At 37.5% G+C, this 18,158-nt stretch overlaps 1 protein-coding gene across 1 annotated transcript; it reads right to left on the bottom strand.

Annotated features, from left to right (window-relative positions):
- Window positions 1-750: 750 nt before the first annotated feature.
- LOC137739672 (nuclear pore complex protein NUP35-like) lies at window positions 751-4,452 on the bottom strand. Its single transcript, XM_068479334.1, has 4 exons — window positions 4,217-4,452; window positions 3,288-3,887; window positions 1,952-2,063; window positions 751-1,325 (listed from the first exon to the last, which is right to left on the bottom strand). The coding sequence occupies exons 2-4, from the start codon at window positions 3,857-3,859 to the stop codon at window positions 1,017-1,019; spliced, it is 993 nt and encodes a 330-aa protein (XP_068335435.1). The 5' UTR covers window positions 3,860-3,887; window positions 4,217-4,452; the 3' UTR covers window positions 751-1,016.
- Window positions 4,453-18,158: the final 13,706 nt, after the last annotated feature.

Here is an 18,158-nt window from a genome sequence, read left to right as displayed (position 1 = left end):
TTTAACTTTTACTTGGTTGATTTTGTAACGAGATATCATTTAAGAGGGAGAACTTAAAAGAAACTACATTGCAATGTATAAAACATGTTTAGAAAAAGACATTAAATATAAAACTAATTTATGTTGACGTCCTATGTGCCGCCATAGCAAATTCAGCACGAGTACATTATCACGGTGGCAGCTTATGTCAATAAGAGAACAATATATGTTATTTTCTCTCTAAATGTTTTTATTATCATTGTCATTTAACGTTATCTTAACAGTGTACTCTTGTCATACATGTCTTTCTTCAATTTAAATAAATGACCCGTGATGGTTCAAATCATACATCATAAATGCGAAAGACATGTATGGATCCACAACTGACAAGTGACAGGTACTCAAGTAACATTAAAGCCCATATACGTCACTCATTTAAGGACAAAGCTTCCAATTTCTTCAGATGTCATATGATGTCGTATTTCAAGGGAATGAAACTATTGTGACGAGGATTGCCGGCTTTCAGTAGAAAAAAATTGATGGTTTTGAGTTTGATAGATGCACATTTATTAGTATTGTGAGAAACCAACTGTTTTGATAGTTTAGATTGCATAGTGAAACCTTGGAACAACCGTAGTTCGATCCTTAAGACCGACCGTAGTTCGGCAGCTTAAGACCGACCATGGCTCGGGAAGCTTAAGGATCGATAATGTTCGATTTACTGGTTGAGATAGCCATACCAGTAGAGAAAATCCACACTGAAGACAGACATGCTTTTAACATTCATTCCATTTTATACCAATCAGGACGCAACCATGGTTGCAAATATGCATGTAATAAGCTAAACCACTTATTGATACATCAACCTCAAATCCCAAATGTATATTTCCCTCAAAACGTTGGAGTGAAAAAAAGGAAGTTCCAACTACAACGATTTAACGATATGACACCTCTTTCAAGTTTTAACCGAAAACTTTACCAACAATTACATTTTCTTACCACATAATTCTAGAGTACGTGTTGGCTGGCCGGAGATGTTAAACACCAAACATTAAATCCATGACTTTGGAGACCAATGACTTTGTTGGGGAAGCAATCGCACCTCCAGATTTCTGCGCACTGGTATTACTGTTTAGAAGATAGTAAGGACGAGAGGGGGCTCTTGAAGCATTCAGCTCTGCATGTTTCATTGACGGCTGAGGGGGAAATGTCATGAAACCCTGATTGGTGACCTTTTCATTTAATGCATGGCGTTGCATTGGATCCAGCGGCTTCACACCTATAATTAGTGCCCCATTAATTTGCGTCCCATTCTTGCTGAGAGCCTTCTGAGCATCAGAGTTACTCTGCACCACCAGAAATGTGAAAAGTTAACAAATTTCAATAGCAGTTGCATTCATCTACGATACTTAGCCAAACTGAGGCAAACGGAGAGCAAAAATAGGGAATAACGGTAAGCCTTTGGCGACCAAAACACACATCGACAAACATGCTCTACATCAACCTTCCATTACAAATGCATAAGCCAATAGCAGTAGCAAATAATTATTATGTGCATAAGTATTTCTGAATAATCCTAATTAATACTATGCCTTTGTGAGGCTATGTCTGCAACCAAGGCCAAACAAGCAATCTTACGTTTGATGTCCATGGCAGCATCCAGCCAAGAATAAAAATCCATATATTTTACAAGTAAAACATCTTTTATAACACACAACAAAAATTCATAGAAACACTACTCAGCTATTTCCAGCTGTATGATTTTTTTTTTTTTTTTTTAATATCAAAGTCTTGGTTACTTTTACTCCCAATTTCGAGTGCATGTCTTATGATGAGCCTGACAGACGAACTGTCCAATTGGCGAAGTCATGGAAACACTAGCAGTTCAGAAAGGGAACGGAATGACAAGAAAATAAATTCTTGGTATAAGAAATTCGCGTCACCAAACTTAAATTAATGTAGGAAAAAGAACCTGGTATAAAATGTGCATCCAGTTGGCATCTCTTGGACCGGGAACATGTTTCAAAATCACACCACATTTTTCAAACTCTCGTAAGACTAAATTTGTATCAGCTGGAGAAAATCTGGAAGAACAAAAAGAAAACACTATCAGAAGCCTATAATCAGAATAGCAAGTAAAAACTACATTGCCAAATTATAAACATAACGTCAGAGGTTGAAGGCTTGAAGACTAAGTAAGACTATATAAGCTTCAATCAGTAGAACGTCTGTCCTAAAATGTTGGAAAGAGCCATGTGATCTTAAAACAAGACAATAAAGAGTTCCCAGCATATTTCTGTAGAGTGCACAACAAAACAATTCCATAGTCCTTCAAACTGCGAACTAGAAGCTCAGTGTAGCAATTCTAATAGTTTAGTTCTTTGATATCTTTTGAACAGTCACAGCTAAAAAATATCAAACACCATCACATCCCATAATCTGGACTGTTTTATACCATTACCTTGTTAACCTTTTTCCTAGTCTCCTTGTGGGATGTTAGTTCTGCAAATAATAGAGCACGCTACTTATTAAGATTTGTCTTACTTCTAACAGTTGATTACTGAACAAGATACTCACTTTTTAATGTGCATAGTCAATAAATTCTAAGTGATTAAGTAGCGAAGAGGAGCACAGACTTGGGAGCAGGTATGTGGCTTGGGAACAATTAAGAGCAAATTGACACACAACTTGCTCACCCGTAAGCAGCTAAAAGGACATTTGTCAATGCAGAATACTTCATCATGACAAATATCTGAAATTTCTCATAGTAATTCAAAATTTTAATAACATTTGGCCAGGAGTACTTCCAAATGACCACTGACCACTTCAAGTTTAAAATGTGTTGCATGGCACATGTTTAATGCATATCTGAAACCTCCAACAGCTGAGAAATAAAGAGATGTTTATTGAAAGAAAGCTCTTTTCTTGGCACAACAGCCACATGGATTAAGCCATGAGCTTTGGCCCCTTCCTATTTTCCTTTTCAAGTCATAATGGCAACACCTAAAGTTAAAAATATGATGATACAGAACCAAATGGCATAAACAGGAGTAACAAGCACACAGGTAATGAATAAACCTACAGTGCACATACATTAGCAATTATGCAATATTGAAACCATCATGCATGACATTTTTGTAAGAATTCCTCAATAACTTTTCTGCATCACTTTTAGGCAAAATTAGGCATCTTATTTAGTAATATGCAAGTCAACACACAATAGCAGCTAATTAGATATTGTGGCTAATGTAATTTTCACATGCAGACTATTCCCAAGAACAGATGCAAAGGTAAGGTTAAAGAATTACCCATAAACAGTAACCCATTCTTCTTCGTTGAGGTTTGCTGTAGGCAATGTATTCCTTTGCATCTCTGGCCTTGCAACTTCCCTTGGAGGTGGAAGAGTGATCAGAGCAAGAGGCTGAACAACACCCTCAACAGGTGAACTCTTTCCCTTCTCTACTTGCTCACCGCCACTCTTTGAGGGTGACCACCAACTCATACTTGCTGAACCTTGTTGGACATGGTGTCCGTTTGATAGAGCATACGAAGTGCTTGCCTCTGATTTTCCCTTCACCGGAGTCGAGGAATCACGCCCAAAACTGTGAACCGGGGTTCTAGGATCCGACTTGATTTCGGGGGATACTGGGTAATCTGGAATTCCAGATTCAGGGGAGAAGTCCGAGCGGTCTTCCAACGTGTAAAGCGGAGGTGGTGGAAGGTCCGATCCCCCACCGCTCTCGCGCCATAGTGCAGAGACTGCAGCTGCCTGGCCTGGAGTTGAAAATTTTCCTTTCCGGGACGATACGGGTGAAGCTAAATCTTGGAAAAACAATGACTGCCTACCAGATTTGGGAGTTCTATGGACTGTGGTGCTCATCCTATGATATCTTTACAAACCAATTCCTCTGAAAAATGGACAAGAAATTCCCAATTATTATTTGTTTTCCTTTTGGGCAATTGTCAGCACGCAAAGGACAACATAAACAAATATCAAAGACCAAAATTTTAACAGAAAATGAAAAAGGGGGAAATGTTTTATTTACTTAATTGAAACCAACCTAGCTCTAAATTCCTCAAAATCGGTCGTAAATTTCGAAAAACTGGATTAGGGTTTCTACCTTTGGTTGCCGCGACGCCAGGGACATTAATTTAATCACCCAATATAAAATGAAATCGACGAAGCTAACGGCACGAAAGAATGTGCAGTAATCTAAGTCAAGAGCTGAGAGAGTACCTGAGAATTGGGGGAAAGAGGCGCCTGAGATCTCCGATTAGGGATTTTGAAGTAGGAGGGATTTTTATTGAATTTCTTTCCCAAATACTGAAGAGCGAGAGTGTTCGAGAATGCAGAGCTGCTCGTCGAATAGAAAGCCAACCTTGAAACCCTAAACCCTCGCCGTCCCGAAATTCGAACTTGTGCTCTTTTGACAACAGTTGCACTTTTCCCAAATGACGATTCTATCCTCGTCCCGCTCCGTAAATTTCAGCTCTCATTTGATTTTCGAAGATTTCCGTTAGAGCAAGTCCACCGTTGGTGGTGCACAAAGACAATAAAATTGCTTTTATTTTTCATTCTAAATAGTAATTGTATTTGTGAAAGTTTACCAGTTTGGAAGGAGGATAATTATTATTCACAAACATATTTTTTTTAATTTTTTCTTCATCTTATCCTCGCATATCATTATCGCCGTAAATTTTTGGATAATTTTAAACGTTTAATTTGCAAATGTGTTGAACTATGTAAGATTTTAAAGTGTGAACTTTGTATTTTTTTAGTTTTTTAAATAAATTTTTTTTACAGTTTTTATTTTTTTTATTTTTTTTATTTTATTTTTTTGTCAAAATTTTTTAGAGTTGGATTAATCCTAGCCGTTTAATTGAAAAAAATTTCAAATCCAAGGCCCACAAAGAATCACGTGGGTGGGAAGTGGGAGAGCTGATGAATAGAGACAAATTTAGGCTTCACGTGGAGGGACCCTCTGTTTGTTGGGCTTCAAGTAGGGCGCAAGCCCTTGCAATTGTTGAAGGGGCAGCTGCCTTTAAGTCAGCCCAATTGCCTCTCATTTTGTGGACTGCTGGAAGAGATTTTGGGGGGTGGAGGCAACTCAACCCAATTGCAACCCTTGCGATTAGGTGGCGGGTGCAAATGCTCTTACAACGATAATTGCCCAGGCTATTAGGCAATTGGCCATTAATGTCATTGTGAACAGTAATTGCTTAAGAGCATCTTCATAAATGAACTGCCTGGACAATCAACATTAAAAATTTATTTTAAAAAAAATTGAAAAAGAATAAATATTATTTAGTTATTAAAATACTTTATTTTTCTAGGGGTCTCTCTAGAAGCCTCTACCAACCCTTCTTCCTCTCTTACTCATCTCTGCTTCTCTGTCGTTCAATCCCTCAAGACCCTCATGCAACCACCTGATTAAAGATCTCCTATATGTTTTCCATCTTCCAACCCCACATACAACCCAAAAATGCCTTTTTCTAACCATTTCTAGCAATACCAAATCCGCTCCAAGCATCGGCTTCGGCACCAAACATCATCAATCTCTATTTTGGAGATCTCTGCTCCAGTAATCACCTTGGGATTTTGACCACGCCAATGAGAAGAAGAGCGTTACCTGAAATCAAAAAGGTGGGAGTTGAGTAGGTCGAGAAGAAGCACGAACGAAGCTGGGTTTTGGACATAGGGCAAACATTAGCCAGATCTCATATTGCCTCAAGTGGACAAGCGGGCGTAGCCCGAGTGCTGGTCTGTGGGTGTTACCCACTAAATGGCCCCATTCATATAGATGGGTTAGAGCTGTTTTTCTTGGGTTTGGGGCTGAATCACCTGATTGCTAGGGCAATTGGATGGGGTGGCAATGCTCTTATATGAAGAAATGAGGGATAAGAAAGAATTTATATGAGATAAAAAAATCTTCTCCATCTTAATGGAAACTTGCTTTTTCATTTTCTTTTTAACAAACGATATTATCTACACTAAGGGGGAGGGGGTCGGCTTAGTCTCCCAATGGGCTAACAAATAATGTGGTTCAAATTCGCCTTTGGCGAGAATCGAACCTAAGACCTCTCACTTACAAGTGAAGAAGAATACTACTAGGCCATAGTACTAAGTGGCAAATTTTAATTAATTAGTTATTAGTAAACACATGAATATGAATACCACACGTTTGTTGTAAGTAAATATGGCCCAAAATTATAAATAAATAGGGACGTTAAGGGGGTGTTTGTTTACCCGCATTAGCCTTTACTCGCTTTCACAAATGGCTTCACTAGCCAGTCTTAGTGACAGATCCGAAACCCACGAGACTAGTTAAGACATTCATTCATCCTATCTCACCTTCGTCCATTCTCTCCTGCATCCTATATCGCCTTCGTTTGCTTCATTGCCCTGGGCCTCAATAAAAGTTGGAACTTGGAACGTCTAGCTTATCTCCAAAGTTCGTCTCTTTCTTCTGTGGCGATCAAATTCTAAAGGGAGAAACATGGTGTTCTATGTCAAAGCTTAACTATTCATCGGCGATTTCACCATTCTCATAGGCTCGACAAGTTCAAGAAGGAAGAGCTCATCAAATATGGCTTCCTAGAAGACTTTTGATAGCTCCCTCCCCTATCTCTGTCTCCAATTTTCAAATTTTCAAATTTAATTCGCAATTTACCCCAAATTTTCATTAGGAAAATAGAAAATTTGCATCTGCATTTCTTGTCAGGTTTAGAATTTTTTGGTCAAGCATCAAGAGTGACTCAAATTTGGGGATTACATTAGGGAGAAAATTGCAATTTTCTCACAATTGAAGAAGCAATTTGTTGTTGCTGCTTGTAATTTCCAGCGAATAAGAAGAAGAGAAAGTCATTGTTTGGACCCAAATGATTTGTTTTTCATGATTTTTGAACTGGATATTTTGAAATTGAGCATTTTAGTGCATATACTAAGTTAATTTTGGTTGAAAATTTGAGTTGTTTGTACTAATTTGGTGTCGGATTTGTGAATTGCATGTTGAAAATTTTATTATCCTACTTCTTAGTCAAACACTGCACCAAATACTTCACTAAGTCAGTCCAGCTTAGTCTATTCTAAGCCAGTCCAGCTTAGTCTTTGAAGCTAGTCCAATCCAAGATAGTCTGATGCAACAAACACACCCTAAAACGTATTACACTATAACAATTATTTTTAAAACATGCGATGTCTAAAAATAATGTATACAAATGGAGGACATGGTTTGAACTGGACACAGTGGATTAAAGATGAGAGATTTTTTAGTGTGTTAGAACACATGATAGAATACCACATATCATGGCATGATTGGAGGAAGGTTTTTATTTTATTTTATTTTATTTATTTATTTATTTTCAAGTTTCCCTTTGATTAAACTGACACATAGTGTTTCACCCTGTGTTTCCAGGACATTGAAAAATCTTTCGTTAAAGATGAAGACTTTAACAACCAGGACAATCTACCACTTGGCACAATATAATAGTTTGACTTGGTTTGGTTTTGGTAATTTCTTAAGAAAAAAAAAAAAAGGAACTAAACCCAATCAATGTTGGACAATGGAGTTAGGTTTGGTTCGGGAGGTTTGAGCTTAATAGATTTTCTCTGCGCCGCATATGGGTTATGCGCGTCGATTGGGCAAGACCCGACAACGATCAAATCCAAGCCTTCCAATTTTATAACTTAAAACATGAGGATATGATAAGTCTTAGATGAGATACAGTAAATTTAAAAGGAGTCCAGCGTGTAACACCTGACCACGATTTCCCTTTCCTTCCATCCTCCTACTGCCTACCTCAGCTTCTCCATTGTCGCCAGCTGCACCGACGTCAACCTCTGCAACCTGAAGCTTCTCATCAACCTTGAAACCTTCCTCAACTACATTGTTATTGAGGTCTTATACGACGATCGCCGTATTGAACAGGCAGTGGTCTAACTTCGAATTACGCCATATTTGAAAGCCGTTGGGGATGAAGTTTGGAGGCAAGGCCCTAAGCTGGGTCGTCGATGCCTTGGAAGCTAGTAAAGAGGGATACGCATACCTTACAAAATTTGGTTTAGAAATTTGGTCTCTACATTACCCTATTCATATTTGTGGGTTATACTCTGGTGTATACTCTTTGCTGCAGTGATTGCCACTTTTCTTTTTTTGAACAAACCATATTATCCATACTAAGGGGGAAGGGGTGGGCTTAAACTCATAATGGGCTAGTAATAATGTGGTTCATTTCGCTTTTGGCGAGAATCGAACCTAAGATCTTGCACTTACAAGTGAAGAGTAATACTTTGTTTTCATTTAAAAAAAAATTGGGATTTAACTTGTTGGGTCATGCGCAACCCATGCGTAGAGCCCAAATGCTTAAGAGACAAAAATCTTTGGGCTTAAACCCAATTAGTTTCTCTTTTTAATTTTTTAATTTTTCTTCTACTATCAAATCCGACGTACCATCAAACTTACAAATCAAAGATATTCAATTTTCCATCAATCTTCAAATTTAATATTCTAAGTTTACGTAGTTATTTTCCAATAAAAAAACTAAATGTGTAAAATGAATTCATTTAAATACTAATATGCAAGTAGTCGGTTCAATTCCGTTTACTTCAATTTATAGAATCCTAAAAGGCTAAAAACTTTACCAAACCAGTTTATTATGGTTGGATTCGGTTGTAATCTTATTTGTTATATTTGAAATAAAATTTTGAATTCTTGTTAGTGTAACAAAAAATAAGGCCTAACATATCGCACGCTATGATTTAAAGGAACTTTTGATGGGGAGTTTCAAAATGTAAATATTGAAAATATATGTATTAGCATGACTAAATGAATACAAATTTAGTATGTTAGTTCTAATAATAGAAAATGTAGTGTCCATGTGTCAATACCTGAATGGTCCATCTGTTAAGGAATATAATTAGTAGTAAAGTGGTGCGCCACATAAGGAAAGTTAGTTGGGCTTGGCCTATAAATTCTATTGTACTGGTTTACTCTTGCTTTAATGAAAATCACTTCATATTCTTGTCTCTCTCTCTCTCTCTCTCTCTTTTGAGTTCTTACTTTCTCTCATTAAAACTTCCATTGTTTCATCTTACAAGATTATCAAAGTTCATTGCCTTCAAGAGTGTTTTACTACTGTTAAGATGGTATCGAGCCAAGGTTCTGCTGTGAATTGGAGAATTTTTTGCAATGGAGCTCGGTGGTCTGCGTTATGTTTCGAGCGATTCTTCTGACAATTTTTGCAGTACATTATTTTACTTGAAGCTTTTATGTGTTTCTTGAGTTCAATTAGGGATTTTAGTATCAAGATTGTTAATTTTTCTTGATCAAGTGGTAAAGATAGTGTAATTTCTTGATTGAATATTGAAAAGTATATCGAGGCCAATGGCAGATTTGTTGTTCTTGACTATGAACAGGGTCTGAATTGTGAAAAGCCGATGTTATCAATTCAGTTTGTGATTGATTGAATTCAAAGGGCGAAGCTAGTGTTTCTTATATTTGATTTCGATTTTTTCTTGGAAATTTTACACAATTATAGTTGGTTTGAAGATTATCATGAGTTCTTCTACTGTAAATATTGAAGGGTTATTGGGAATGTTAACCATAAAACTTAATGATCATAATTACACTAAGTGGGCATTTCAATTCAACTCTATGTTAAAAGGTTACAAGATTTTTGGTCACTTTGATGGGTCTGATGTATGTTCTTCTAAATTTATGGTGAATACTGAAACTGGGGTCACTAAAGAAGTCACATAGGCTTATCAAGAATGGGAGTCCACTGATTTGGCACTATTAAGTCTTATAATTGCAGCTCTTTCTGATGATGCTATAGAACATGTGATTGGTTGTAAAACAGCAGAGGATGTATAACCTAATCTTGAAGAAAGATATGCATCTATGTCTAAAATTGGAGTGAATCATTTAAAGATTGAGTTACATACAATTAAAAAAAAATGGAGATTTAATGGATAAGTATTTGTTGAAGCTTACGTCCATTAGAGATCAGTTGATAGTAACAGAGGAGTTCATTTCTGACAATGATGTGATAATTGCAGCTCTTGCTGGATTACCAAAGAATATGCTACAATTAGGACTGTAATTCTTGCAAACGAAGCTATTGTCACTATGAAAGAATTCAGAGCTTTTCTTCTTGGTATTAAAAGAGAGAATGAGATGGCTATTAATTCTCTTACTCATAATATGTCAGCTTTATACATGAATGGAAGTTCACACATGGCAGGAAGTTCACATTGTGGAACATCTAGCTCAAATTCTTCTGATATTGAATCAAGTACTGGAGGTCGTATTACTGTAGTTCTTTTAGTTTCTTTTGGTCATCAATCATAATAATTTTTTGGTTCTCAACAAGCTGGATCTTATGGACCACAGTCACTCAATTAGTTTGGATATCAGTTCACTAATTTATCTGTATACTTTCCTCTAGGTTCATAATCAAGTACCTTTATTTCCTGGTTATGGTACTGGTTTTCTAGGCAATATGAATCAATATCAGTTTATGAATGGTCCATCTCAGGGTCTTGGATCTTCTTAATTTTCTGGAGCTTCTTAGGTTTCTAGTGGTCAACAACAACAACAAGGGTCATTTTCTAGAGGGCAACAGAGGAATTATGGTAATTATAAGTCAACTATAAGGGAAGAATTCAAATGGCTTCAAGCAGAATAGTGGGTGGAATGGAAATACTAAAACTTGAACTCCTCAACAACATGAGTGTCAAATTTGCCAGAAAATGGATCACACTGCACCAAATTGTTTTTATAGGAATGGTCAACCTCCTGCAACTGGTTTCTCAACTGTGTATCAGATTTGCTACAAGAAGGGATATAATGCATTGAAGTGCTACCACAGAGGAAACTATTCTTATCAACCCAGTGGTCCTCCAACTTTTGTTGCACCAATCTTTACTGCAACTCCACCAATGCCTCAGATTCCTCAAATGTCATATACTCCTGGTCTTTTTACAATACATCACTCATATCAAATTCCTGAACCTTCAGTGGATGTGAATAATCCAAATTCTTCTGCAAATGATCAAGGTTCTTCATCTGTTCCAAATTCTTCAAATGTCATATGCTATTACTGTACGTAATTCTTCATCTATTCCAAGTACTCCAACATGGATTTTAGGCACTAGTGCATCTCACCATATTACCTCTGATATTCCAAGCTTAAGTAATACTATACCATTTAAAGGTGCATAGACAATTAAGATTGGCAATGGTCAACGTTTGCCAATATAAAACATTGGTTCTACAATGATTCAAACTCCATCTAGTTCTCTTGTGTTAAAACATGTGCTACTTGTTCATTCTGTTGTTGTTAACCTTATATCTGTTACTTAACTGTGTAAGGACAATAAGTGTTGGTTTATTTGTGATGACACAGTGTTTTTTGTGCAGGACAAGGTAACAAGGGAGATTTTGTACAAAGAAAGGATTAAACCTGGAGAACTGTTTCAGATCCCTACATCAACATTTCCTTTTGCAATAGCTTTTCGTAGATAGCTTATAAAGTCTTCAGTGTGGCATTATAGATTGGGACATCTAATCAATGAAGTTTTAACATTTATGCTAGCCAAATCTCAAATCTCTCATGCTATAGATGATGTGCATAAAATGTATACTACTTGTATTCATAGGAAAATAGCTAAGAAACCATTTTCTGTTGAGTCAAGTAGTTTTAATAGAATTCACACAGATGTATAGGGACCATCTCCTGTAAAATCTATTGAGGGATTTAGGTACTATGTTACATTTTTGGATGATTGTACAATGTACATGTGAATATTCCTACTATTCAATAAATCTTAAGTCTTTTCTACTTTTGTTCAATTTTACAAATTTGTTGAAGTTCAGTTTGGTATAAGTATTAATTCTTTGCAATCTGATTAAGGTGGAGAGTTCACTAGCAAGGTTTTTAAGGATTTCGTTGCTTCAAAAGGAATGACTCACAGAATTTCATGTCCTTATACACCACAACAGAATGGTCTTGTTGAAAGAAAACATAGGCATAACATTGTGATTACTATAACATTGATGGGTGTTGCAAGCTTACCACAAGAATTTTGGTTTCATGCATGTGCTCATGCTATTTTTCTCATTAATAGGATGCCAAGTAAAGTCTTACAAATGAATTCTCCCTTTTGTGCTCTATATGATAAGCCACCAAAGTTACAAGGCTTAAAAATATTTGGCTCAGTAGTTTACCCTTACTTAAGACACTACAATGATCATAAACTTCAACCTAGGTCATCTGTGAGTATATTTTTGGGTTATGCATCAGGCTATAAGGGAGTAATTTGTTATAACTTGTGGTCAAAAAGATTAATTCTATCAAGACATATTCTTCATGATTAATCAATGTATCCTGCTAAGTGTATACAACTAGGTTATAGAGAAATGATATCACAGAGGCCATCTATGTCACATCCAACAATTGTTGTCGATTTGGTTCAACCTGGTCTACATAATACTTTACCTAATGAGGGCCAGTGCATGGAGTTTAGTTCTTCAGTAAAAGACTTACATGGCACATCTAGCTCAGGTACAACCCTAGCAAATTTACAGCGATTTGAACTATGGCTTCACAGAGGTCTGAAACATCAAATTCTCATGTTTCCTCTTGAACACAAATTATACTTCAAACTTGTTGCCTGTCCTCAATCTTGCACAACTTTAGGTACTTTTACCAATCTCTCATTAAGATAATAATCATTTTTCAAATGCATCAAGAATAGTACCTTGTTGGAAATGTGCCCTAAAGCCAATCATATGATGATACTTTACGAACATTTCATATGTTAAACTAATCTAGTTTAATATAAAGGGCAAAGATTATTGTTTAAATTCATCTCATATAAATGTTATATGCTTAAATGATAAGTCCAAGGAATATGTAATTGGGAGAATGTGATCTAAAGAAATGAGATTCATGAAACCATTTTCTTTTGTATACATATCCTAAACATTCATGACCATAGGATTGCCAATTGGGCATTGACAGTCCGTTAAGATCAGTACGTGATATGTCTTTTCTTAGGAAGAGTGACTGGTCTCGAGTCATTGGTGTGACTGACACCAAGACAAGCATGTAGGAGCTCAATAGAGAATGAGTCCATTGAACGGGATCAACAAGGAGTTCTCATACTCATGTCACATGAGAACTCATGGTTGGGATAATGCAAAGTAGTCATTTGACCTGAGGCATCATAGTTGGCTTGTGGTTAAGTCCTTGATCTTTGACTATGTCAAAGTCACCCCATCAAAGGGTGTCCACGACATAGTTGAGGTTAAGCCACTTAGTCGTGGAAGCAAGTGAATGCACAACAAGGGATCTCTAACCTTTAAACCGTTTGAAGGAGAATACTCTATGATATGATTAAGAATATCTGGCTAGAGTATGAACGAGATTTAGGAAATTATTCCAAATCACATTCAAGGTAATCATATAAGTAAAAGAATCACATTGGATAGTGGACATGAATAAACTATCAAACCAAACAATGTGGTCAAGCGTATTGTATTAGAGAAAGACCATGTTGCATTGTAATCCTAAACTGAATAGGTTATCCACCTCTTTTGATTAGCTTAGATAGCCATGATATATTTTTAGGTGTCACTCATGGTTTATGGAAGCCCTAAAGGTGTATAATCACTAAAGGGAAAATTGAAAGTATGGTTTATTGAAGAGTTCTAATCATCCACTGCCTCGCTAAAAGGAACCTAATGGATCGTACACCGTGTAAGGTAGAGATTGAAGAAACAACATAGATGAGTAAGGATAATTAAATTGTTTAATTATTTATGGCTATGGTTAATTAACATGTTAATTAATCAAACGAATAAGTTCGTATTAGACCTCGGGTTAGTTTTGGGCCTCAAGGTCCAATGGGATTTGAATGTCAAGTCTAATAACTCAAGTTGTACAACAACTTGAAAACAAAAAGGGCTTGAAAGCCCAATAAACCCATGAAGGTCGGCCATAAGAGTGAGGGGTAGTGAACTTGGTTTAATTGCAAGTTTGCCACTCAAATGTGAGGTGGTATAAATGCATCTTTATAGCCATTTCATCATTAAGGTTTTCTTTGAGGAAATTGGAGAGAACACAAGCTCTCATTTTCTCTCTAAGAGGTCGGCCACCTTAGAGGAAAACAGCTAGCAATCTTTCTTCCTCTAGGTCACTCATCTCTTCCTTAATGCTCTCTTTGGTGTGGAGACTTAGAGGTTCCCTATTTTGGGAACTTGGAGAATTCATTCCTTTATCCATCCAAGAAGTTATTGAGCCAAGAAGCAAAGTTCTTGATAGGAGCATATTTAGGCGACTTACTTAGCTTGTTTTCGTGCATCTATGTTGTTAATTCATAATTGTTTTAGTAGTTTAAGCCATTTTCGTGTGTTTTTAGGTTCATATGGCTAAGGAAGCAAAAAGATGCATTTTGGAGCATTTTGGAGCAAAATTGGGCTTGGAATGGATAGCATATGCTTGGAGCCAAAGTGTTGGACGAATTTGAAAGCCTTGTATGCACTTTGGACATAAAACAAAGGGCCTAGCCCAATCAAACAATCCTTTGAGCCATGCAAAACCTCTAGCCCAATCAACAACCCTTAGCCACATGCATCACATGCATCACAACCCCAAAACCATCAAGAAACACCATTCACACACACATGCACTTACTCTTTCATCATTGCACCACCAATAACACATGCATTTCCACCTTCCTACTTCATCATTTCATCCACATGCACTCTCAATCATAACAACCACATTCACTCTTAAACAATCACCCACATACACATGCATTTCCACCTTCCTACTTCATCATTTCATCCACATGCACTCTCAATCATAACAACCACATTCACTCTTAAACAATCACCCACATATTCTCCCATTCCCCCTATAAAAACCCATGCATTCATACACAAAAAAGACATCTCATTTTCATACACAACACACCACAAACACATCAAATCTTCCCTTATAATCCAAACACCACTCCTCATCCATTTCCATAATTCCCCAATCCATTCAACACACCAACAACATCCCTTAGACCTTGTGCTACGACGAAGAGGAAGATAAGAGGGCCTAAACGTTCATACAATTCAAGTTTGAGTTGTTGGAATGTTTAGGTGTTTCTTTGATTCTCTTTGTTTTGTACCATGAGGAACTTCCTCTTTCGACATCAGTTTTGCTTCAAGGGTTCTTTCTTCTTAATCCTATGTTCACTCATGTTATATATTTTTATGTCAAACCTTTTGTAAACATGAAGTGTAACTAATCTCTCTCTAGGGATTCGATGTAGCCTTGCAAGAGTGCCATGTAGTTAATTCAGAATTCTCATTTAATCTATCTATTTCTTGTTTCATTCTCCGATTTAATTGTGACTTAGTGTGTTGATTTTAGTGCTTGATCATCATTTGAATTAACCACAGGTTGTTTAGCCAAGATTAAAGCACACATCATGCATAATCTTGGTGGATATGTGAATGAATGAAGGGAATGTTTTGCAAACATCCTGCCGAGTGTTCCCTTTGGTTTTGTGAAAGTTTCTTATGCACTACATATTCTTGATTAGGAACCAAAGTTGCACATCACAATTAGGTTCATGATTAGGGACATTTGATCAAGTCCACACATCATATGGCTGATCATATCTAAGTGAAACAAACCCAAGAAATAAGTAGAGGGATGAGTATAATCTGACTTAACAAGCATGGACTTGGCTTAGCAATGGTGAAATCGAATCTCTAGCTACATCTCTATTTGTGCTATCTCATTTCATTAGTTGTTTATTCATTTATTTGTGTCTACTTCATTTTCTTGTGCTTTCAAGTTACAACAACAAATCTGCCTAAATTGATTAGTTTTATTTCTCTTATAAAGTTTTTGCAAAACAAGTAGTTGTTTAGGTCCAATTAGTCCCTGTGGATTCGACACCCTTATTTGTGCCATTATACTAAAAATATTCTAGCACGAAGAAGGAAAACTTCAACACCATTTCATCAATTTCATATTTACATTCTGTCTTAGTGTTTTAACGTTTAGTTTCGCATTCTTTGAGTCTAGTTTAGTGTTTTATATTGTTTTTACGTTTTTGAGTCAGTTTCCAAGTGATTAACAATCCCTCCTAATCCCCGGTCCAGAACGATCCCTACTTATACTTATACTACAATTGATAAAAAGAGGGTTTAATTTGTGTGCGTATAAATAACCGCATCAAATTTTGGCGCCGTTGCCGGGGATTAGAAAATTTGCTAATCCCTTGGATTGTTTTATTTTCGTTTGATCTTTTTATTTTTTTTATTCCAGATTCTTAATCTTGTTTTGTTTCTTGTTTTAGGTACTAGTTTATGACTCAGAGTTTTCATCCGATTCGTGAACATATCCTGGAGTGATTGGGTTCTTCGTCCGGCTGCAAGACGTAAAAGAAAGCGCTACTTGGGAGGCAACCCAATGCACTGAATAAAGCAAAGCATGTTCATAATAAAAATAAAAAAATAAATAAAAAAATAAAAAAAATAAAAAAATAAAAAAAGAATAAAAATAAACATGGCAGAAAGATGGAGCCTTCACAAAGGATGTTTACGTGAAGCCCCACTACGAGGCGTCGGAGCAGAAGGCGTCGGAGCGGAAGGCATCGAAGCGGGAGGCATCGAAGCGGGAGGCATCAGAGCTAGAGCATTCCAGGCCTCAATACTTGGCCAAACGCTGGATGACCCAGGAAAAAGGTGCCTTTGGAGATAAGCCGCAAGCCTTTGACGGTCACTGTGAATTCGACCCTCAGATTCTTGCAGCTCATCAAGCTTCCTCTTCATGCCCGACGAATAGTTATTTGCAAGCACATGCAAACTTCTATTCTCGTACTTAAGCTGCTGTATCTCTTGCTTAAGACTTTCCACCTCTGCCATCAATGATTCCACCTGACGGGAGCGGGCAAGCAGGCGTTGGCCCATGTTGGACACAGAGCTCGCACACTGAACACTAAGTGCGAGGGACTCTTGAACGGCCAACTCATCGGACCGTCCTGACAGCAGCCTACTATCTTTTGGAGTAAGGAGGTTCCTAGCTACTATTGTAGCTGTTGTGGCGTCCTGCATCACGGAGTCTTCACCTGTAAGAAGACCGTTAGAAGATAAAAAAGAAGGGCGCCATACATTACCTTGACGGGGCGCAACCGGATCGCTGCTGAGACTCAAATCTAAGCTAAGGTTCGATGAGTTTGCCATTTTTTTCAAAAGTGTTCAAAGAGAAGGGGTGGAGGGAGTAAATTTTCAAAGGGCCGGAGACGATTTTCAAAGAATGGGAGATCTTCAGAGTGTGTATGTTGGCGGTGATCGATAGCTCTATAAAAGCCAAGGCGACGCGTCCACCGATTCAAAGAGCTGGATTTTCCGGCGTAAGTTAAGCGACGCTCCCTCAGCTTTTCAGAAAACGCGTTCAACTTTGTCAAAAGATTTCTGACAAAGCTGAAAACACGTGGAGGCCATCATTGCAACTACACATCTTTAGCCGACAAGCGCAAAGTCCGGCGACGCTTTCTCTGCTTTTCAGAAGACGTGTGCAGCTTTGTCAAAAGGAGCCGCATCCGCACTACTACGTGTCGGTCAGAAAGAAAAAGGGCGTCGTTCAGAAATCGAAGGGGCGCCTACTCAGAAATCGAAGAGACGTCTTCAACGATCGAAGAGGCGCCACTATTTCAAAAAGCCGGATTTGCGGGATCAAAACGTTTGTCGACAAGGGTAAAAGAAGAGTACCACGACTTGATATTATCTCTATATATGTCGACCTTCGTCTTTTATGGCAAGGAAAACCTGAAGAAAATGCCCAACTCTCCCTCACCTCTGAGGGCGCACTCCCAACAAAGCCTTTCGAAATACTCTAATTCTTCTTCTTCCCCAAAGATGATACCAGATGCCTGGAGTACAGATGACCCAGGAGGAAACGCTGGATTGAAGTGTGCTGATTCATTCACCGCTTCTTCAAAAGCAAAGGTATCTCATATCATCAAGGTCAAAAGCAAAAGTATCTCATATCATGCTCTTTCCCTGTCCTTTTCTTTGTCCTTGTTCTTACTCGCATGGCAAAGTGAAAGAAGCAATCAGCCGGCACTTGGAGTCAGTCTTCCGATCTGGTTCCGACTGCCTGGAATTTAT

This window comes from Pyrus communis, chromosome 7 (assembly GCF_963583255.1).
Source record: "Pyrus communis chromosome 7, drPyrComm1.1, whole genome shotgun sequence".
NCBI lineage: Eukaryota > Viridiplantae > Streptophyta > Magnoliopsida > Rosales > Rosaceae > Pyrus > Pyrus communis.
The sequence above is the reverse complement of the archived record's forward strand: the minus strand, read 5'-3'. Positions and strand labels throughout refer to the sequence as shown.

Excerpts from the sequence above, each read along its gene's own strand:
- LOC137739672 (XM_068479334.1), bottom strand. The coding sequence starts at position 3,859 with ATGAGCACCACAGTCCATAGAACTCCCAAATCTGGTAGGCAGTCATTG. Across the intron at positions 2,064-3,287 it reads GAATGGGTTACTGTTTATGG|ATTTTCTCCAGCTGATACAA; the intron begins GTAATTCTTTAA and ends TTGTTCTTCCAG. Across the intron at positions 1,326-1,951 it reads GGATGCACATTTTATACCAG|AGTAACTCTGATGCTCAGAA; the intron begins GTTCTTTTTCCT and ends CTGGTGGTGCAG.